Source organism: Podarcis raffonei, chromosome 10 (assembly GCF_027172205.1).
Source record: "Podarcis raffonei isolate rPodRaf1 chromosome 10, rPodRaf1.pri, whole genome shotgun sequence".
NCBI classification, from domain to species: Eukaryota; Metazoa; Chordata; class Lepidosauria; order Squamata; family Lacertidae; genus Podarcis; species Podarcis raffonei.
In genome coordinates this window covers 62,534,048-62,558,194 of record NC_070611.1, presented here as the reverse complement: position 1 = coordinate 62,558,194, position 24,147 = coordinate 62,534,048, and the positions used below count along the sequence as shown (strand labels likewise).

The following is a 24,147-nucleotide window of genomic DNA, read 5'->3' as shown; positions in this document are numbered from 1 at the left end:
CCTCGATCTGTGAGACTACTTACAATTAAGTCTCTAAGGCCAAATAGCTTCAATAACATGTGTGTTATACATATTCATTGCTACTGAGCAGAGATCTAGAAACTATATTATATTGCTAAAGATACACAGAAAGATAAGAATAAGAGGAGAACCTTGCTAGTTCAGGCTAAAGGCCTTCTTCTAGAGCCCATCCCACAACCAGATGTCCATGGGAAGCCCACAAGCAGGATCTGAGTGCAACAATACCTTCTGTACACAGTGACTGGTATTCAGAAGAATACTGCCAATGGCAGAACATACTAGCCATTATGGCTAGTAGTCACCGGTAGCTTTGTCCTCCAAGAATCTGTCTAACCCCCCTTAAAACTGTCCAAGTTGGTGGCCATCACTACATCTTGGAGGGGCAAATTCCATGTGCTGTGTGAAGTACTTTCTTTTACATGAATCTTCTAATATGCAGCTTCAGTGGATGTCCCCAAGTTTTACTACTATGAGCGAGAGAGAAAACTTTCCACTTTCTCCAGACAGAATCAGAAAAGGCAAGAGGTCATACATGACTCATTTCGTATGAAATGTTGTTTCACCAGCAAATGTTCAGGCTGCTATTTTTTGGCATGAAAAAAGGGAATAAAAAAAGACGCAAGTTGCAGCTTCTCTCCTCCCCAAGCACCATCTTCAGCTATGGCTCATTCAAGATGGCTCCAATTAGTGTAGTCAGCAGAATGTAACCCAATTTTCAGTATGCTCTAATTCTAACATGGGAAGAACTACCTATTTCAACTATAAAAAATGCAGTACAGTAAGCCTACAACTTACGTGAAGATTATGCTTCAGGGATTGCACCGAAATCCAAAGTCATGAAAAGTCAAAACACATTGGGTTCAATGGTAGGTGAGATTGCTTAAGGCATTTTCTCCAGAACTATTAACTATTTTTAATTTATTGTTTGAATTTTTTGAATGGGGTAGGTTAAAGGTTTCAACTATCTGGTCCAGCACATTTCTAATTCCACAGGCTCTTGTCCTCAAGCCATAGAGGACTTCAGCCCACAGAAACCTTTATATTTATAATTAAAAGTCTTGTTTTTACAAGCTAAAATCATGTGAGCAATGCAATGGATGAGGTATAATGTACTACAATAGTCATGGGAAGTTACCCCATCATTAACTCTTTATCAGCTTATTGTAAAGCGTTAATGCTACATAAAATCATTCTATAATACAGTACTATGGGTCATTCAAATCAGCTTATCACCTCTTACAATTCATCATCTCATTATTGACACAATGGAGTCAAACTCTATGTAAGCCACAAATTGTGCTGCTCAGTTGGATGTACACTTGTCTGCTTCCCCAGCTCCAGTAAATACTTTTGAACAAGTGCTGCCTGCTCATACAAGTCTCTTGAAAAGCACTGGACCTTGATCGAGATGGAGGGAAAAGCCCATTGTTCCAAGTATGGCTTGCTAGGAAGTTTTCAAAAGCTGGAGATGTAGTAACACACCCCTAAACATGACCTTGAAGGTTCACATAGGGGAGTCATCTATTAACTGAAAAATGTAATTCTAAAATGTTGATGCCTGACAAAGCAATTAAGTATCTATCAGAATTAGCATGACTCATTTATCGAGACATAGCTACACAAGACAGAAAGATAAAAGTCTGGTAGTATAAACTAACACAGATGCTACAGCACTGTCAACCTGTGTTACCTTTTCACAGGCTCTGTCTGTACAAGAGCTGCATCTATCATGGCTTTCATCCATAACTCCATTTCCTTCCCTGTATCTGTGCAGAAATAATAGGTCCTCATGTTTGGATGAGCTGCCTGATTGGAAATGACATGGTCATTGTGGTGGGGGAAGTTACGATAGTCTGTAAGGGAGTGAGAAGAAAACAAATAGAAGAATATTACTGGTTTCCTTAATAAGTAATTCATTGGTTTTAAGATTTATTCAGGCTGCCTCTAGAAACTCATCACACGGTAACTAATGCAATGTTATTCAACATCATGCTCATCTTTTGCGGCAATTATACTAAGGGAAAAACATATCAGAATTAAATTTGTAAGCCTTGTTGTTTCACTGTGCACCTGCTGCGCTTCCAAGTGATTTCTACGAATTACAGAATAAAAATTCACTGTTGGCATCTGAGAAGCACAGATTATAGAAATATATTAGCTCAGATGCTTGGGAGTCAGGACAAAATAGCAGGTTCTAAATTATGTACTCACCCATTAAAACATGCAGTGCAGTTTAGTGTACTCATCATCAACAGGAGCCCAAAGAAGTTCAAATCCAAGAAACAAAATGTAAAGTTAGGCAAGATTGTTTAACAGAAGAGCAGCTACAATTCATCCAGCATACATTAAATAAAATAAACCTTGTAAAAATGAAATTAGTGTTCAAGGGCACAACTTAAAGGTGCTATTAATTACTTTGGTCTTGTCCAAGTTGGCAAGTAACTAGCAAATGCTCACAGAACTATAGATTACAAGCAAAATCTTTTAAGCAGCCCTTCTACAAAAATAGAGGCACAGTGGGCAAGTAGTAAACTATGCCTAGGAAGGTAGATTAGATTTCATATAGGGAGAAGATGGTCCATGAGTTCCATTTGCACCTGATGTCACTTGCATGCCCAATTGTTCCATGGAGAATCAAAAAGCTCCCAGAGAGCAGAGAAAGGAAGATATCAATGAATGGGATGCTAAGGCAGTGAGATAACTGAATTCCATTGAGACACACCAACATGGCAGAGGATATAAGGTTGCCTGCAGACACATACATTTCTCCAGGGAATGAGGGGACTTCTAGTACTGTTAAGGCTACAACCATCCAGTTTCAGGTGGGTTACAAAGAAATCCAAAAGAAGGTAGAAACAGAGGGTGAACAAACCTTCTCTAAAAGGGTAACACAAGGATGGGAAGAAGTGTGTGCACATATTTAGGGCTTCAAGTGATAGATTTCAATACTGACAAAAATGACGCAGTACAACCTCTAGATCGTGGAGGTTGCTGATGGAAGAAGCTGCAAAAATGTGATTATGTGTAGGCATCATCTTGAGACACAAAAATGACTGAACTGTTCATTTCCCACACCATCAAAGAAAAGTACACCTAAACTAAAGAAGCAGGATCTTTGAAACAAAAAGCTGTAAAATATGCAGTCACATTGGAGGAGCCACGAATGTTGATAACACTAAATAGTGAAATTTACTGCCTTTACAAATGATGGTTTGTTTTTGTAGCTCTCTAGAGAATAAAATATGATATTGGGGTAGTCTTCAATCTGTGTCAGCTTTTGCCTAACCTGAAATCAACAGTGAATGTGTTCACAATCATGGTTTCTTGATCACCTGCACACCACAGACCAAAGGATAAATAATATTCTTACTTACCTTAAAAGCATATTTGCGATTGATGTGATCTTCAGAAGAAAGCATAGATATCTGAAAGCTGGGAAGAAGTATGCTCCCCAATATTCCCTCTTCTTTTTCATCTAGGAATAACATAAAAATGGTTGACTAAGCTAGCAAACTGCTGCTGCACTGTATTCTAGAACACTGAAACAGACATTTGCACTTAAAACTTTTTCCAGATGCTTAAAATTATTGTGGAGGAAATTCAGGGCAAATTCAGCGACTCCACCATTTTAGAACAACAAGCTTCCACATTTCATAACAGGTCTTTAGGGAGCCAAAGACAATGCCTTTGGACCCCAAGGAGCAAAACTAGCCCATGAGAAAACAATGGCTGAGAACCTGCTGGAAGTCCACTTTATGAAGGATGAGGGAGGGAGGCCCAGCCCATCATTGTCTATTCCCTCCTCAAGGCAGACCTCTTATAAAATTTGTTGCCTGCTAGGATTATTGACTGAATGCTGAACACACAGACAGCATTTGTGCAAACAGAAATAGCCTTCAGGAGTTGGAAGAGCTCATCTAAACTGTATCATGTAGTTCAGTCGGTAAAATCCGAATCCTTGGCAATCAGCAAGGAATACCAATGCACGCATCTAACCCTCTGCCAACTCTGCAGTGCCCATTGCATTCATCCACCCCTCACCCAATGTCAGCAGGGAGCATCTCAGATCAACAGTCTTTGTGAGCTTAGACCGCCCATGGTTCTCTTCTTCCAAACGCTGGGTGAAGTATCTCAGCAGACTGGAACAGTGTTGTGAATCCCCCCACCACTCATCAACAGAAATACTTCACTAAACAAATATTATGAAGGATTCAATTGTCTCCTGAATAGCTGCATTAAATCTGGATATTACAGTTAATCACTGGAATGGAGAAAAGGGTTTTAATCTTGCTTTTAACTCTACCTCAAAGCACTATGAAGTGTGGAGTAGCTAATGATGCCTCTTCAATAGAGGAGCTGTTTAATACATGAAGGTGAACACACAAATTTGCAGTTCATGCGCCTGCCAATGCCCCCTGTGTGAGTGCGGCAATCACAATGAATGCCTGGCCCAAAAGAAAAGCTTTCACGTACAACAGCAGAATGCTAAGTATTCAAGCCATGTTTCTTACGGCTGTCTTTAATGGCAACATCAAAGGAAAATGACACTATTTTTCCAAAGTGAGCATGCAGCCTGCAAGGCAGGCTAGACTAAAAGGACCATGCTATTAATGCCTAAACATAAATCTTCTGCAATACAGAAAGTACAAACCATTCTTGACCAAATACACTTTTGGGTGCAAAGTTTGTAATATATGAGGTATGCTAGTACCCTTGACAGAAAATGTAACTGTACAAGTATTGTATGAAATTCAGCAGCATGAAATTCACAATATCATACAGTTTGGCCATCTTAACTTTCATGCTCAAAGGCCACAGCAAGTTTTAATATATTTGGATCTAAATAATATATCTAAATATCTAAAAGTACTATATTAATTGCCATGCTCTTAAAGGCATCTATGCAAATAGATGCTCTGTTGTTGTTGTTTAGTCGTTTAGTCGTGTCCGGCTCTTTGTGACCCCATGAACCAGAGCACGCCAGGCACTCCTGTCTTCCACTGCCTCCCGCAGTTTAGTCAAACTCATGCTGGTAGCTTCGAGAACACTATCCAACCATCTTGTCCTCTGTCGTCCCCTTCTCCTTGTGCCCTCCATCTTTCCCAACTTCAGGGTCTTTTCCAGGGAGTCTTCTCTTCTCATGAGGTGGCCAAAGTATTGGAGTCTCAGCTTCAGGATCTGTCCTTCCAGTGAGCACTCAGGGCTGATTTCCTTAGGAATGGATAGGTTTGAACTTCTTGCAGTCCATGGGACTCTCAAGAGTCTCCTCCAGCACCATAATTCAAAAGCATTGGGTGCCCTGCTCAGCATAGTTCATAGCTTCTCTGAGTTATTCAAGCCCCTTCGCCACGGCAAGGCAGTGATCCATGAAGGGGAATAGATGCTCTAGAGTGTGCTATATTTACTCATGTATAGTCTTATCTTAATTATAGTATTATGGTCATCATTTGAGACTACAGACAACTCCCAATTTACGTGGGGGGTTACATTCCAAGGGATCATGTGTTTAAGTGAAATCACATGTATTTGAAACACCTCTGAAAAAGCCTGCAAACACCCAGTTCTGCCTCCACCCCTGCCCACTCCCTACTCTGCCCCTTAGTGTGATGCTTTTGGGTCACTTCCAGGTTCGGCATGGTCACACACATATCTGACACGTCTAAAATGGTCGCTGCCTGCATGTACAGTCCATCAGATCTGTGCAAGACCTGTGGAAACCAATCAAATCCATGTAGACACAATGATTAGTAGAAATACTAGTTTCGCTGGAGAAAAGAAAGGTAAACCAACCACTACTGACTGGTTCACAGCATCAACCTTGGAACACAACTGGCAGTGGCAGAACCAAGGCTGGGAATGGTGAAACGAGAGAGAAGAAACTGACGGGAGTATATCCAAAATTAAGGTATATCTGTGACAAGAAGCCCAGTGCAGGTGCAATTGCAGCTCCCTGAAAACAATGGTTCCCAAATCAAGATCCAGCTTTGTGGCTTAGTGCTTTCTTCCCAAAGTATATGTTCTATGTTTCATATACAGCCCCCTCCTGTTGTTGGTCTATGACATGGCCTGGCTCTACCCACAGCCAGACAATAAATAGATGGTGACTCCATTCAAAGTGTACTGTAGCAAGAGGCCAGTGATTGCTATCTATTACCCACACTGAGGCAAGCTTTGAGACTTTTCTCTACTAAGGGGGAAACTCTTTAAAAGAACTGGATCCCCCTGTTCTGGCAGAAAACCTCTTATCAATCTATACCACAAATAAAACTACCTAATTTTGAGTGAATTATGGCCAGGTATTATTTCTAGTAGATATGTACACAACCACTTTTATACTGAATTTATTTACTGTACCAACATCATATTATAAATTCCCTTTAGATGAGCTTTTGTCCACAGATTTCTTTGCCTCCTGCATCTATTTTTATTTTCACATAGAAAATAAAAAGGAAACAATAAATAAAAGAAGACTCTTTTATCCTAGGCCTTCAATTAGAATGCTTATTCAATTAGAATGCTCTGTTGCTTGCAACAAAGGTGAAATTGGTCTTTTATCCTCCAGCAAAAGCAATAAAAAGGATGCTGAAAAACAGAGTTTTTACAATACCAGAATAGCAAGCCTCTGCCAGGAATAGAAAAACAGTTTGTAACTTACGAAACATAAATAAATGAAGGCTCTGTGTGTTTGGAGTGGGTTTGCTTAAAGTGCTGATGCAGAATAGAGTGGAGATCTGCACAGCTCACTGGCACAGTATGTATGGGATATGCGATCCAGTCCAACCTAGCATAGTATGTTGTAATTGAAAGCATGAACTACAGGCTAGGAAACCTGTGGTTCAAATCTTAGCTCAACTACAAACTTCCAAAGTGGCCTCAGACAAGTCACGATCCCTCAAAATCCAGTCCTCCATCTATAACACTTACTCAGTAATCCTTATAATGATCCAATAAACTAGTCCAGTTTTCTTAACTCCATAAGAACACTGGACTAGTTTATTGGATCATTATAAGGATTACTGAGTAAGTGTGATTTGAGCAACTGGGGGAAATGCTATGCAAGTATAAATTTATTTTAAGTTTTATAGATTGCCTCTCTGTCATTACAACTATAACAAGTCCAATTACGGTTAAACTGCAACACTACTAAAGTGATGGTAGTAGCTCTAAACATATTACCGGTATGTTATTCTACTGTAGCTAAATCTAAGTAAATGAAACTGAAATAATTGCCCAAAAAAACATTGTATTGAAGGTGTCAGAGGACTCATAAATTTATTATGGCATATACATCTGTGGACCATAGTCCAACATCTGGTGAAGATTGCCTATTCTTCTCCTGTTTAATTGCCTAAATTTCCTCTTTTTTCTCCCTTGTTCCTCTCTCCTTAGATCGCAAACTCTCTGGGGTAGGGACTTGTATTCTCATGATATTATATTAATGCCAAACAATAACAAGTGTTGTTTTAAAAGTACAAATGAACCCAAGCTTGCACTTCTGATGCTTTAGAACTGCTGCAGAAGAAAATGCACTAGGCAAAACAGAAGAAGGACAAAGCGGTTTCAGGTGACAGGAAGAAAAAAACAAGGACAGCAACCTAGACCTGTCATGTGTTTTAAAGTTTCCCAAGGACCAAGCTGAATGAAAGCAAGATCAATCAGAGAAAATCCCAGTCCAAAATGACAGGAAAGAGCAGAGTTGCTCTCCGCGCACGTTCTGCTTCAGGGATCCACACCCTCCAAATCAGAAAAAAATGGGAGGAAACAAAATTAGAGAACCACACTCTCCCTCCAAAGTAGTCTTCTTAGCAACCAAGAGAAGTCCAAATCAGAAATACAGTGGTACCTCTGGATGCAAACAGGATCCGTTCCGGAGCCCCATTAGCATCCTGAAGTGAACGTAAGACGTGACTGCGCGTCTGCGGGTCATGTTTCGCTGCTTCCGCGCATGCGTGTGACGTCATTTTGAGTGTCTGCGCCAAAACCTGGAAGTAACTCGCTCCGTTACTTCCGGGTCGCTGTGGAGCGCAACCCAAAAACATTTAAGCTGAAGCATATTCATCCCGAGGTATGACTGTAGAGAACTCTGTGTGAACCTACACAACCTTTATCAAATGGTATTATAAGCAAACATATTAAGTATAAGCTAAGTTTTTTAAAAAAAACAAAACAAAACAAAACAAAACTTAGCATTCAAACATGAATAGGTGAGGGTTAATATGTCTGATGTGTTCTCATAACCATTACTAATGCTTGCAAATGATTACTAGAACATCTGGTTATCTAACTCCATCTGCTTCAATTGCTTCCCAGAGGATGGGTATATAAATAGCTTTGGTTTATTTATTCATGCAATCTAAGCAGATCAGTTTTTATATTTCTTATCTAGCCTAAAACCAATAATTTAATCAAGCGGAAAATACTGAAGAGAATTAGCAACACAGATAAGTAAAACTTTTGTACTAGGCTATGATTAATATTCTCGATGTGCACAATGGGATATTTCTCAAAAAAGCTAAAATGGTTGCCCTGAATGAAGAAGTTGCATACTTGTGTGAAGAAAGCTAAGCTGATTTTTCTTCTAAGCAGGAAAACCCACCAACAATCTGGCCACCTACCTAATTATAGTACAATTTTAGCTCAACCAAAGTCTCCATGTCTAAAATTACAGTATTACAGTTACACTAATTTTGACTCAGCAGTGGCTTGGTTTTTTCAACAACCTATAATCTTTCTTTTTAAAAGGAAAAATCCACACAATGACTCTGAATTCATTAAGTTGTTACTGCATGAGAACTTTGGTGCTTAAAATCACCCTAAATGTATAATGGTCATTTTGCAGAGGGATTAACTCAATTTCAAATGATTTCTTTTAAGTTTTACAGATTGCTGTTATGATATTGCAAAATCTTGATTCCAACCTCATTTCAATATCATGAATTGTGTATTAATTTTCTTGATTTCATCAGTGGATGCTCTGAATTTCATCACCCAAACTCAAAAGCTTAACCCTTCCTGATATTTTCCCCTTACTACCCTCTCATACAATGAACAGCCAATACTCAATTACTGCTGATTTGGCCTTACTTAAACAACCCCTTCCATCTCAGATTGACAGGCTGCCATTTTGACTTGAGGCTGGGCTTGATAGTTGTTTCAAGACACGTAATACATATAGACCACAGATATGCAGAACATAGTAACGTGAACATGGCGTTTTGCACATCTTAAGCATAAACAATGTAAAATATATTTTTAGAAGTTTGTAGATCTTGTACTGGGGCAAGTTGGAGAATTTTAGAGTATTATGCTGAAAAAAGTTAGATAATAAAGGACAGAATTACTAAGAGCTTAACTTATATTAAATGTTTCAAATGTTGTATTTACTTTTGAAGCCCACCATGATCTTTGCCAAACTGTCCAGTCTAGTCACAGTTTACTGGATCTACAAGCCATAAACATCAAATGCAGTGCAGAGTTATCAAGACAACAAAAAGATTGCTATTCTGAATGTTTTTAGTTTATAATTATTATGAGAATCAGCTGGAAGGAGAATGGTTATCCCTCAGTAATGCATATTTAATGTATAACGGACTGAAACAGCAAACATTAATCCTATAAATACTTTCAGCTCATGAAAGACTTTCATGTAGCCATTGATGGTGAACAAGGTACAGGCACACTTTTCATTCCAAAGGCCATAGAACAGGGGAAGAATAGTTCTATTCAGAACAAGGGTCAGGGATCTGTGACTCTAGAAAAGTTTTTGGAATGGCTAATGGCCAGGATGGTAGAAGTTGTAGCTAACACCTGGAGGACTAGAGGTTCCCCATCCCTGGTTTACAATGTCAACAAGTTACATGGAGGGAATGCTTTAAAAAGAGTTGCCCTGGGTCGCTTGTAGTTAAGCTTCTTGTAAACCTGCTTCTTCACATCACCCCACCCCTCACCAGCTACACAAAAAGCACTTAGAACTGCCTTAATGCATGGAACTAGTGAATTAAGAGGAATAGGAGGGTTCTCTGGGCACAACAGTCAAGTGTGTGAACTTTACAAAATCCTAATTTTCTAAATTCTTGCAGATGCAAGAATTATTTTGTTTGCAAATGGGTGGAATAATAGGAAACAACATCAGACATAGCCTCTGGCAGTGCATCAGGTCAACAGAAAGAAAAGAAGTTACATTATTTACACTGCAATTCAGAGAGTTCCTTTACATAGTCTTGTCTTATGATGCAGTTCTCATCAAATAACCACACATGTTCTGTGGAGCACATTAAGTTTAGGGTTAAATTAGCCCTTTTAAGTTTATATCAGCAGGACAGTTTCAAAACCTTTATTTTAAAAGTTCAACATATGGGTTAGTTAGAGGTTAGCCTCTAACAATTAGAAACTTACCCCGATAATAGAAGAGGCACAGATCGGACAGAACAAACCATCGCTTCTTCCATAGCTTCATGCCAGTGCTATCCTGTATGAAATCAAACACACAATCCATAAGAATCAACAATTTAAAGGCTTTGATGACATTTAACAGACAATAACACATTAAGGAAACTGGCAAAATAAGAGCCAGCATCTCCCTCTTGTGACTCTTGAGGTGGCACCTGGACTTGCTGTGAGCAAAATGCAGGCCCCTTCCTGACACCCTTTTGCTTTGGAGGGGGTCATGTAATGGGAAGTATGTGCTACCAATAAAAGGTCTTCTTCAGAAGTTATATGGAATATATATACAGGTGTAAAAAGAAAAGTGCCACTGCTGCCTTGCCCTCCTCACCACAGGAGAATGCGGTACCTGTCCTAGGTCAAAGGTTTAACGTGAGCTCAAGCTCACCAAGCCTCAGCTCTAAAAGCCAGAGTTCAGCACTGCAACTGTGAAGTCATTATACAGCGTTTGTGAGTGATTTCACTGGTTGACTGTAGCACTGTTATATCTGTGAGGAAGCCACTAGAGGTTCATCACCACAAATAGAACTCCTCATCAGATAGTGTCTAAATGCTATTGCCATGATCAAAGGCAGCATACCTCTGAAGAACAAGTTGCATATGCTTGATAGAGTGATTTATCTCATAAATTAATTTCTCAAAATGTTAATTTTCTTATCTTTAGGATCTTATTTGGAAACATGCACTTCGCAGAGGATGCCTCTGAAAAACAGTTGCTGGAAACAATTGCAGAAAATGACTTATTGCCCACATGGGCTTTCCAGATGCATCGGTCGGCCACTGTGTTTGGGATGCTTGGCTAGAGAGACCTTTGTCCTGATCCAGCAGGGCTCTTCTTTGTAATTTTCAGTACAGGCACATTTATCTGAGAACAGCTGAGCAATGAGATCAAGTAATATACATGTTCGTGTAAACCAGCCCTGAGTAAGCAGAGAACAACTGTCCATTTCACCCAAGCAATTATAGCCAGTCCTCAGGTGCCTGAAGAAGACTTCACAGACGGTGAGAGAGGTGGGCATCTCATCACTTACAAATCCTTCCTGGTTGCAAGGAGATGCCACTGAGCAGCAAACTGAGTATCTAGAAACCTGACAGATTTAGAATGCTAAAAGCCCCAGCTCTTTCAAAAATGTGCACACTCTTAGTAGTACGGTGAAGAAGCAACCAGTGCCAAACTCACAAGCTCCTAATTTAACTTATGTGGAAGGTAGCTATAAAAGCTCTGTAGAAGGATACTTCTGGAACTTCAGGGTGAGAGACTTTTGCTCAGTGAAGAGCACATCCTTTGCATGCGGAGGTTCACACATTCTCATTCTAACATCACTACTTAGGGATCTAACATCACTACGTGAGATCTTGGGAGAGCTGCTGACAGAACAGGCAGCACTGGGGTAGGTTCCGGCTTCAATTCCTACAATCTCAAAAAGGTTCATGTAGGTGGTGATGGGAGATTAACTCCGCCAGAGACCCCGGAGAACTGCTGCCACTGAGAGTAGCCAAAATTGGGATAGATGGGCTAACAGTCTGGCCAAATATAAGGCAGCTTCCTATGTCAATACTGGGCTAGATAAACCAATGGTTTGCTCCGTATAAGGCAGCTTCTTATGGACACAATGTCAGCCTAGTCTACTTCAAAGGGTTGTTGTGGGGGGAAAATAGGAGGGGAGAGAAGAGAATAATGTATGCCAGCTTAAGCTCCTTGGGGGAAAGGAAGGATATAAAGAACAATAAAATGTGGGAAAAGAAAACCCATAAAGTGTTTTTACTCTTCTTATCGGCCATACTGTTACTGTCAAGTAAATGCCTCCAGATACAAAAAACTTTTTTCCTGAAGTAATTTTATTTGCTTTTATGTCTATAATCAATTTGCAATGTGTTTCACAGAATGAATGGCTACCGCCACCACAGCTGTGTGTGTGCATCCTCTGATAATAAAATTTAATAAATATGTTAATATCGGCCTAAAGAAGAAAAGGTTTTAGTGAATTTTAAGTACTCTCCTGATGAATGGGCTTGAGATGATATTTAGGGGTGGCAGAAAAATGAATGCCAAATCTTTGAATATTCTTAAAACAGAAAAGGGCAGTTGGTATACTATTTTGCTAAGATCTCTCATCAGATGTGTTTGTTTTCTTGATCTCAAGTTATGCACCCCTAAGTAGAAAAGCAAGTATTTAGATGTTCCACTTTTACTTAGGAATTTTATGGACTTCTAACCCCAAATTCTACTCAAGGTGCCAGCTTCTCCTCTGACAATCTTCTTTCAAACAAATATGCTACTTTCCCAAGCATTTAATGACTACTAAACAAAAATAAAATGCCCCCACCAACGATTTTTTCTCTGTTCTGTCTTGTTTGTTTTGTTTTTAACTCACGTATTCCAAATGCATCTCTCAACGTATTTTAAGTACTGATGAAATTTTGTACCTAAAAGTATTTGAAGCTGACAACAGTTTTAAAAATGCAGGTAGTCTATTTATTCAAAATAGATAGTCTTACACACACACACACACACACACACACACACACAGAGCAAGAGAGAGAGCGCCAGATCACTAACATTGACTGGGTAAAGAGATAATATCTCATTTGTATTGCAACAAATCCACTGGGTCCCTGTAAGCTTCCAAACTCAATTCAAAGTTCTCATCTTAACTTTTAAAACTCTGCATAGCTTAGAACTCAAATACCTGTTGGCCTGTCACTCTCATATCAATTTGCTTGTACTTCAAGAATGTTATCTGAATCTCTCTCTAGGCACCGCTGTCATGTGGAGTGTGACAGCTGGTGACCAGAGAGAGAGAACCCTTTTAGGGTGGCTCCTGGGTTTTGGAATGCCCTCCTTGAGGAACCCCACCTGGCACCCTTGTTGCTGTCATTTAAATGCCAGGCAAACACCTGTCTGTTTTCTCAAGCTTTTAAGAACTCTTCATGTTAAGCTGCTTTCATAAATAAAATAAAAAGAATTAGGGCAGTTTTGATTTTATTATCTATTTGAACTGATGCTTTCGTTTGTTGTGCTAGCATGTAAGTTCCCTCCCTCTTTTTTACAGAATACATTTGTTTCTTATTACTTTGGTAGTATGAATAATGTTGAACAGGCAGAGTATAAATGCCGTTAATAAAACAACTAACTGTAGCATATGACTATGATATAGCATAGATGGGGAATGTGTGGCATGGCTAGTTTGGCTCTACAGTATTTTGGCAGATTATCCTTTCTTTAGTTAAAAGAAAGTGGCTTTCCCCCTGAATATTGAGAGGAAAGGTACTTCTAAGAGTTTACTTGACCCCAGCTCTCATTAGAAGGGAGAATGATGGGAGTTGTAGTCCAACAGCACCTGGAAGGTCATACTTCCCCATCATAGCACTACAGCTTAGTACTAGCTTTGCATATTAAAAAAGGCAAGCATGTTATCTTGCATATGCCGAAGTAATAGTTATATACCTGGGTTTGTAACTTTCATTGCGCGGAACATGGTAACATTCTCTCAAGGGCACTATAAATGGAAAACTAGTTTATATATCAGCATTTCCCATCCTGGGGTCTCCAGATGTTAGACTCATAGAATGTAGAGTTGGAAGTGACCCTGAGGGTCATCTAGTCCAACCCCCTGCAAGGCAGGAATACTAAGTTAACCCATACGGAGATCAAACCTGCAACCTTGGCATTATCTGCACTATTCTCCAACCAACTGACCTATCCAGTCTGACTTAGTTTTGCATGTGCAGGAGACTTCTGGCATAGGGATTCAAAACATCTCACCCCCTGTAAATGTCTGACGCTTTATATTTTTTTTAAAAAAAATGTTTGACAGTGGGACTACCTTTAGTGTGTTATATATACAGTGCTTCAAACTAGTTACAAGCAAAATATTCGGCTGTATCAAAAAGCTAAAGTACGGAAGCAATTATCTTATTCCAGATGTTATAAGCTTTCTTCAGAGAAAAATAGGGTGCACATGCCATGTAGATCTCAAAGAGTTGCCTAATTTCTATTCCGTGACTAGCCGCCAATAAACTCCATACTCAATTACTTAGTTCATTAATACAAAAATAAAAGCAGAAGTTCTGCCCTGTGACAGCTGCTTAAAGGCTGTAGCTGGCATTATTGATTGTCATTTAATGAAACTCTTTCAGCAACATCTAGTAACTTAAAAATGCAATCAAAGTAACAATGTTCCTGACTCCATGAACAGGTTTCATCAATAGACGTCGCAAAATATAGAATGCCAATTGAGTTATACTGCAAAGATGAAAGCTTGGGTAAAGCAAAAGTGTTAGGTGATTTTTAGCAACATTTAAAAAATGGGTGAAATTGAAGTCCGTCCCTTGATGACACCGCTGGAGTGTGAGCTAAACCTGTCACTACTGATCCCAGAACACCGGACAGAGGTAGGTTCCTATCACCCTGAAATCTGAGCCAGGGGCTTGAATAAGATGATAATTTAAGGAAGTTCGTGGGAGGTAATATCTACCTGTACTACTGAAAAGCCTCTCCACAATGGCCCCTTCAACAAAGCGGAATGAGGCACAGGTGGAGCATGTGGGGGGGTTATTTCCACCAACGTCCTTACGTTGCCTTCACTTAGATTCTGAGCCCAGTTTGGGGCAACCCCCTCAACCCCCCGGCAACCCCTCATGTCCCATCCCACATTGTTCAATAAAACAACTAAGCCCTTAGAAGTTTTTTCAGGGACTACATGTGCCTGGAGGGCTCTGGGGAGACAAGGAACTTTCTTTCCAGCCCCTCACATGCTCTAACAATTAGTTCCAGAGGGTTGAAGTATCCTTTGTCAGAGGAAGGAATAGAAACAAAGTTTCTAAGAAAAGAAACACTGTGCAAACAGAACTCCACTTGCACAGCACTGGATACAACACTGAAATTACTGCTGTGTCTCAAATGGAATATTCACTAATAGGGCCAGCAAACCCTTACACCATTTTCGCCAAGAAACTCAAAAAGGGAAATCACTAATTTGCAATTACAGGATTCTCTCGGGCATGCCATTAGCAAATTTCCATCATCATATATTGAGGAATATTAAAAGTGTGTATTGGAAGAGGTTACCACCCATAATTACAAACACATCACTTCAGATAAAGTTGTTATTATCTATATCATATTCAGGAAGGAATAATACCTGCTTATAAAGCCAGCCTCGTCGAACAACAGGTGCATTGGGGTTCCTTTTTATTGAATTTGACCTCTTCCCAAAATTATGAACTTTCTTTGAAGAGCGTGATGTCTAAAAAAATAAAATTAAAAGGATTAGAAAATGCAACGCCAATATCTTTTACATTGAATAAATACACATGCATGGCTATCCTCAGACACAGTTGCTCCTCATCATGTGATCCCCTCAGGACTTGTTAAGAAACAGCTTTATTCTGTTAGTTGGGTAAATAAGTAACTGCCTTGTAGGTTTTGCTGGTTTAGGCATTTCTTGAAGTTTTCTACAGAGGGAAAGAAACAAATCCCAGGACAGATCAGGATCAAAACATTTAAATTGGGACTTAATAGGATATTACATAAACATAGCACTACTTTTTAAAAGGGCCAAAACATTAAATGCAGTACAGATTCTAGGAAGAGAACTAAAAATAGAGAAGACAGACCTCAGCAGAAAATCAAAACAGGTTGGGGTGGGTTAAAATCACAAGGAGATTTGAGTTTCCACTTGACTGATTCAATTCTTTCTGTGTTGCAATTCACACAAATACAACAGACCAGCTCCATGGCTTCTATAATCTTCTATAAACTTGACATCTTTCCGCAGGGCCTGCAAGATGGAGCTGTTCCACCAGGCCTTTGGCCAGGGCACAGCCTGACTCCCTCCTTTGGCATTCCTCACAGAACTCTAGGCCAATGGTCGCCATTAATCTGATTTGAACTGATTTTATAATGAAATGATTTTAGAATGTTGTATCATTTTACTGTTGTTAGCCGCTCTGAGCCCGGCTTTGTCTGGGGAGGGCAGGATATAAATAAATTATTATTATTATTATTATTATTATTATTATTATTATTATTATTATTATTGGAGTAGGCAGGTTGGGTGCATATGTTACAAATTCAAGATGACAATGGTCATGTCACTCTTTTGCTCAGCTCTTGACAAATTGGGAATCTAACACGGAGAAGATTATCTGCTAAATCAACTTCCACAAGTTGCACACCACAGAAACCAGAATTAATAAGTGATTAAGTCTGTTTCACTCTGGTATTTTCCTGATAGCTGTTTTTGCAGGTCTTTGAGACTGATTGAAGGAGCAAAGGTGAACTGGGATGCAGTAGCATGAACCAGCAGGCCCACACTTAGAAAAGATGAATAAGGTCATATTCAATCTCTCTCAAGTTGCCCTTGAGTAGCAAAGAACGGTGTACATCGTGTACTGTCAGCTACACCACTGATACAATGAATGCAAGTTATTAGATGTTTGCTAGTGAAAGTACTATCCAGGGAATGTCTGGAAAGCATGGTCCATTGGCAAGGAGACAACAATTTATAAAGAGGTTTCAAAAAAAACACTAGTGAAGGCAATTCAAAGCAGGGAAGGAAATGAATCCCTCTCCCAGCACCTTTTAACTGACAATGTATATCAGAGGAAATCTAATATAAAACTAGAGGGTTAAAAACATACTTTAATCATGATACCTTACTTTCAAAAGTGTGAAATAAGCATTTTTGTGAGAGATTGGTTAAGACCTATATTAGATTAATGTGAAACCAAAGCAACTGAACAAAGCTCACTTTGTTCAGATCCTTCCCCCTTCTCTAGGATCATTCCTGGAGAGACAGTGGGAATGAGTTTTGGGATCACTCCTTTTAGGTTTCTTCTCTCACTGCAAAAAGTGAAACCTTAATGGGCTGAAATAACTGCAGCATCTCCTATTTGGCTGTTCACATGTTTTTACAGTGAGAGGAGTGGGTTGGAGGGAGCATATCTGAGGTCTGCTACTGCTCTCTGCGTGAATACTATTCTAGGTGCAATAGAACTGAAATATGTGAATAGCGCCAAAGAAGCAAAAACAACTTTTAAAAAAACATTCTTAGATAAATACTACAACTTGCAAAACTTCAGGAAAAGTTAGAGACACCGGTTAAAAATTCAGCAAAACCACTGAAGAAAATGCTTAACAGTTATGTTTCACATTCCAGAACCTATTAATACCCTGACATGAATTAAATGCCAACGTTTGACCCACTCCGTAACCTCAGCTCTTTGTATCGTGTATTCTCATAACTCTACTAGAAGACTATGCTCACTTCTGTACAATCAAGCTCCATTAATTTTTATAACTATTGCATATATTTCTGTGACATACAGTCCATTAGAGAGCTGATTAGTGATCAATGTCTCTCAGAATGTCTCAAAGTAAAAGTGATGTGACCGAACAAGCCTGCTCATTAAGCAGGAAAGGGTACAAGAGCAGTGGTGACACCCCACTGTTTTTCTAATCTACCGGAGGATGCTAAGCCTTAAGGAATAAATAATAAATGGAATATGACAATCAAACATCTGTTGGGGACTTGGGATATAAACTTGCTCACTTTTGTGCAAGGAACAACATGGACCTCAAAGTGAATCTTTACAGTCACACACATCTTACCCACAACTGTGAATATGTATTACGGTAACTGAATCAGTGCACTGATGATTTTCTTCCGATTCTAGCTAACAGAACCATTCTAGGAACTCAAATACTCAGTGGTATCAAGTAAATCCTAGCACCCATATACAACAAGAGGTGTGCACTTTTATAGTGCGAAGCAGTACAGACCTTGTTTTCCAACTAGTGCCTTACTTACTTAAAGATAATGGGCATGCACAATACTAGATCATAGAATTGTGGAGCTGGAAGGGACCACAAGGGTCATCTAGTCTGACCCCGTGCAATGCAGGAATCCTTTGCCCAGCATGGGGCTCGAACCCACAATCCTGAGATTAAGAGTCTCATGCTCTATCAACTGAGTTACATAAAACTGCAAATGTACTGCTTAGTGTTTAAAGTAGACTTGACTGTCAGCAGTCTTTCCCTTCATGTGCTGTTTTAAGCACTTTCTCAGAAGATGGTTTTCTGAAATGTGAACTAACATAGTGAAGGGTTTCTGAATCTGCAAACAATTATGTGGTTGCAGAGGAAGGATTTTCCATGGCTTTGAACCTCCTCATTGGAGGTTATATGAAACCAGTAGCAATACGTAAAAAATGCCCCCAATCTGCCAACGATTTCTGAAGGCATGCTTACATTTTTTTCACCATATTCCCCCAATGCCTCTTTTGTTTTAGACCTTGGTACATAAGGAATGGATGGACATTCACCCAGGAAGTAGTTAAAGCAAAGCTTGCAAAAAAAAAATATGGGGCAAACAAACCTCTTTGTTACATTGTTGGAAACTTGGCATTAGTTTCATCAAGTTATGTCTGGGGCTTCCCTGGACAAGATTATATCTTGTCCATTATATCAGGCATAGGCAGACTCGGCCCTCCAGATGTTTTGAGACTACAATTCCCATCATCCCTGACCCTGGGCCCTGTTAGCTAGGGATGATGGGAGTTGTAGTCCCAAAACATCTGGAGGGCTGAGTTTGCCTATGCCTGCATTATATCCTGGTACTCTTTACAGTATAGGCAAGTGTTCAGTACTATCACACTGGAATGAATTCATATGCATTCCAGGAACAAGAGCTTCACCAATTTGTGACCAAAAAATATTTCTAAAAAAAAGTTTAGAGAGATGGAAGGTGAATAAAGAAAGCTGCATCTTTTTCAAAAATTATATATATATATATATATATATATATATATATATATATATGAGAGAAAATACATTTGGGCATTTTCTCGTTGATTTTCTTCTGTTGAAGTGAAAAAGAACTGTTCCCTAGGCTGGGGTCTCTACACTGGGAAAGCCAATCAAAGAAGGCTAAGTTTTTGGATCCTTGCTCCCACCCCTACCCAGTCATACACAGCCTCTTCTTAGGTGGGCTGGGGAGTGTGATGATCAGGCTCTGTTTCGTTGTACAAACTTTATAAGGCACTGTATACCTGCTGCTGCGGACCAGGAGGGTTTTCCTACCATAGGTGCTTGCCTTTAGTCTAGGGTTGCCATATTTCAAAAAGTGAAAATCCAGACACAAAAGTTATCGAGCTTTTCAGGGTGGGTGTGGGTGTGTGCACACGTGCAAAGTAGCTGGGCGCTTTTCTTTCTTTCTTTCTTTCTTTTTTGGAACGGTACAAGCCCCTCTCTCCAGCACTGACACTTTTTGCTGAAGACAAGAGTACAATGAACAAACAGATAGATAAAGAGACTTCAACGTGGAGGAAGATCTTGTAAAGAGGACCCAGATCATATTCAGGGGCAGAGACTTGCTCCACATATCCGCCTTCCATTGCTGCAAATGTATGAACTGGGGCACTGCAGATATAATCTAGAAAACACAACTTTAATCTCCAAAGATCTAGATCGAAGTTTTTCCTACTCCTCCCAGAAACTACAAATCACCTCTTCTAGTCTTGTTGTGTTTCATATGAACACACTCTTCCACAGTGGTCATAATAATTTCACTGGGTATCATCCTTGTAAGTCATGCTGATTAATACAACAGGGAGGCTAATACAGCCAATACAGTACAAGTATATATTACAGCATGCCCCCTTTGTACTTTGTTTATTTAGTGCTGTTGCCTTCGCTCATCAAGAGGATGAGACGCTGACAAACTAATGAAAAAATATTCCCACTTGGTTGCACATTAGATGTCAGTTGCATTTTACGCCTGACCTACTTGACAGTGTGTTGCTGCTGTCATGAGTGCCAACATTCATGAAAGTAGGTAAGGTGAACACTAGTCTAACTTTCAACGGTGAGCAACTGTATGGGGGGGGGCAAGGTTTCAATGATAATCCATGCAGCTCTTTTTCAAACAGAAACAAGAAGCTCAGAGTTCAACCAGAACTTATCGTCAAGAATCAGAAGCCCAAAGCTTTAAGCATAGGACCTGTGGTCACCAGGGTTTGCCCAGTCCCAAGGGACAAGGTCCTATGCTGCACCCTTGAAACACAGTATAATGTCCATGACAAACCAAAGGGCTTAGAGGTGAGCAGAGTCTTGCTGGCTTTCTCTATGTTGCCTGTTGCATTTCCAAAATTCCAATTGCCCACTGGATGCAAAAACTAGCTTCCACCCACATTTGGGGGCGTGGAAGGAGCAGAAAACACCAAGCCGTCAGCGGACAGCCGTCCCTCTCTGCAGCTCCTGTATTGCAGCCCTGTCTGACAACTTGCCATGACAGGGTGGCAGTGTGTGAGCACAATTGTTGAATCTGTTTGGATGGCAGCTCTGCAGAACTGAAATGTATTTTAAACCTCATCCACTAAAGAACAGCTTTGCTTTACTACTTTGTTAAACTCAGAATTCAAGAAAAAGCAGCACAATAACTTATTTTGATGGGCAGTCATAGGAAGAATACAGCTTTATGGAGTTTCATGAGACACACACTGGAGATAAAAATACTATTATTTTTTTCCCTCAGCTGTGAATGGAACACACACTTTTCTTTACAAGAGTTAGGAAGTGGGTCTCAGGTTTGTTCTTAACAAGAGCATTGAACCTTCTAAACTCCATCTCCCCACCGCCCAGCTGATACAGTTTCAAATGAACTAAGCCCATCTAATCAATCAGTTGTGGCAGAACATTTCAAAGCAAAAGATGGCTACAAGATAGCAGTTAACTTGAGGCACATTAATGATCTCCAAGGAGAAATCACAATCCTTCGTTTCTCTTCATTCTGTATTACCACCAGCAGCAACTGGAAATATGATATAAAAGCAGGCAGCCACACAGGCTCTGGCTATTTACAGAAGCAGAAGAGGAAACAGAGCTTGACCTCATGCTGCAGTTTAAAGTATAGGGACACTTCTGTGAGGCACTCATTTGTGTCAAACTATCATATGGGAACAATTAACACACTAGAGAAAGATGCATGTGCTGAGTGGCCCAGCAGCACAAGTGCTTTTTCTGTGAGCTAAATGAAAGTATCAGTCATTCTCATGTGGACACTTTCAGCCATGAAAGTGACTCTCCCATCTCATTAGATTGTAATATGAGGGAATAAGCTGCCAAAGATGGAGAATGCCCAGATGTCAACATTAAAATCTGGACACAAAAAAGCTCTAATCCTGCACTGTAGGTGGTATAAAATCCAAATGAGCTAGAGAACAAAATTTCTCACCCAGTGCATCACCTGGAGATGCATATACAATTATTTTGTTTTTATAACGCCAGGCTGTGAATGCCACTCACACAAATGAAGTGCCAGAGGTCCCTGCCATGAAGGCATTACAGTCAAAAATTCAACAAAGAGGAAACATAGGAAGTAGATATGTTTATCTTAGTCATACATATTTAAATGTGTATGGAGTGTTAGGGGAGGGGTAGTACCTCTGATGGGGGACATGTCATGCTCCTTCCGAGGTAGCCTATACATCTTTGATCCCCACCCTGCACTCAGCTATCACCTGTGACTCCTAGAAGCTGTCGGCACGCAACAGCAGCCACATGTTGGGAATGGCTTCAACTGGCTGGCTAAACCAGGTGAGGGTAGCCAATGGGTCCCAAGCCCTCTGTGAATTACGGACTGCACCTGCGTGTAAAAACAGGCTTTGGCAGACTGAGTGGACAAAACCAAGAATTCGTTCAACGGGCAAGAAGGTTGTTTCTGCACTTGCTGTAGAGGGAAGTGAGGGGCAGATGGAGCTAGTCAACCTGGGAAGGTATCTCATCTAAGAGATGGAAAACTGATGTTTTCAGACATTTTTTATTTCAAATTAAAATCACAGGCCCAAGTGCCTTAAAAGCATACAAACAAGCTTTGGTTATTTCTAGAAATGAGTTGATTGTCTCGAAATGTATATGTAATTGTTTCTCTGTGCCATGTTTTACCAACTAGCTGAATAATTGTAGACTAATAAATAATATATGTTGGATGTAGTAACTTACTCTGCCCAGAGGACTCATTGGATGTGCAGCATAATCCGATGTCAAATTATAGTGTGCAGCTTCACCTATCATGTTTACTTGCCGGTCTTTCTTTTCTTCAGATGACATAGTTGCTGCAGTCCTGAAAATAGAATATGCAACAAGACTAGAACCTATTGTGTATGTAGACTGCTATTAAAAAAGCATCTGTAGCTGTCCTTTTGTAAAGGGTATATATGCTATTCATACAATTTCCCAGATGCTGCAGCAGAATTGTGCAAATCTTTAAAGCATAATTGTTAAATTATGCTTTGTGGATTTTCAATAGATCAGTCTCTAAAAATAGAACAACTGCAATCTAGACAATTTATTTACATACATGCATGACATTATCCCTAAGGTATAGTGAAGATTTGGTTTCTTTTCCAGAGGATCTCCTGCCTTTCTTTCTCCTACTTCCAGCACTACCTTCTCATGCCTGCATGAGTACTGGAAAAGAACGAAAAGGCTTGGATGAATTTGGTATGCACATTCTCCTGGATACACAAACCTGTATTAACAGAACGGCTGACCACTTTAGTAACTCAGCTGCATACAAATGCTTAGAAAATCTATGCAAAATGAAGTTACAGGTTGATTCGCTGTAGCTGTAAGCCTTTGCAATGGATGAGTTCAGGTATGCCTAGAGCAATCAAGAGCTTGGCAAGACTTCCATTTCTCCTGCATTCTTTGAGAGGCCAATCTCTATCCCTCAAGTATTGATCCAGGCATACAAGTATATTATTGATACTGTTAGAACTACAACTAGAAGGTAAACTTAATTACTCTGCTCTTTTTAAAGATCTGAATTTCTTGAATGACAGCAAAATCACCAGAGACAAATAAGGAAATGCTGGTAGTCAAAAGGAGAGAGAAGTCAAGAGGATAGCAGGGAAATATTAGTAAGCCAAATGCATCTAGGAGGAGCAGGGTTGAGAAGCTATGCAAGGAAAAGCAGAAGTCAGGCCAAGAGAGCAAAGCTGAAGTCTGATCTGTGAATATGCTGGACAGTAGACAGTAGAGCTTCAAAACAAGCTTGAGACAGTTTGGACTGGGGAAAACAGCAAACTGATTGTGTACTAAGCCATCCACAAAATGAACAGAGTGGATGAACTGGTGAAAAGTATGTGGTCTTGTGATATGGGGGGGGGGAATTAAATAATGAGGATGCTCTTTTTAATCACCTTCCACAACCCAGGAGAATAACAGTATCTTGATTGTGTTGGGAGGGTCAGTAGCTTAGTACTGGATCTTAAGTTTTCCAGCCATTATGGCCTGTTTGGTTTTCAATAAATGCACCATTTATGGCACTGATTGCTATAACATGGCAACAGTGGTGATGACACTCATTCAGGCTTCATTTTAGTGAACAATGAATGACGACCAAATGGAGTGGGGTGGGAGAATCAAATAGAACAGGAGCAATGTCTCATTGACCAATAGTTAAGTAAGGAGTGGGGAATCTCAAGATGTTGCTGAAATACAACTCCTGTCAGCCCCAGCAAACAGGTCCAATGACCAGAGCTTATGAGAGTTGTAGTTCAGCAACATCTGGAGGGTCAAAGGCTCCCTACTCAGTGCAGTATAGTACAGCATAGTGATCTCACCAAAACTGATTTACCCTCTTGGTAAGCAAACAGAATGGTTCTAAACATGCCTGT

General features: G+C 39.9%; 1 protein-coding gene across 24 annotated transcripts in view; it reads right to left on the bottom strand.

Annotated features, from left to right (window-relative positions):
• Window positions 1–24,147, bottom strand: part of PLEKHA5 (pleckstrin homology domain containing A5) — a 178,869-nt gene that overhangs the window by 50,804 nt on the left and 103,918 nt on the right. For 22 of the 24 annotated variants that reach the window (XR_008332562.1, XM_053406978.1, XM_053406979.1 and 19 more), the window contains 5 exons: window positions 22,469–22,589; window positions 15,609–15,713; window positions 10,417–10,489; window positions 3,396–3,496; window positions 1,712–1,827 (listed from right to left, as the gene is read on the bottom strand). Coding sequence is in view for 23 of the 24 variants with exons in the window: in XM_053406978.1 (XP_053262953.1) it covers window positions 1,712–1,827; window positions 3,396–3,496; window positions 10,417–10,489; window positions 15,609–15,713; window positions 22,469–22,589 (516 nt within the window). In the remaining variant the exon portion in view is untranslated. Of the gene's footprint in view, window positions 1–1,711; window positions 1,875–2,232; window positions 3,364–3,395; window positions 3,497–10,416; window positions 10,490–15,608; window positions 15,714–22,468; window positions 22,590–24,147 lie in introns of those variants that run through there. The other 2 variants (XM_053406981.1, XM_053406977.1) reach the window with 2 other exon arrangements.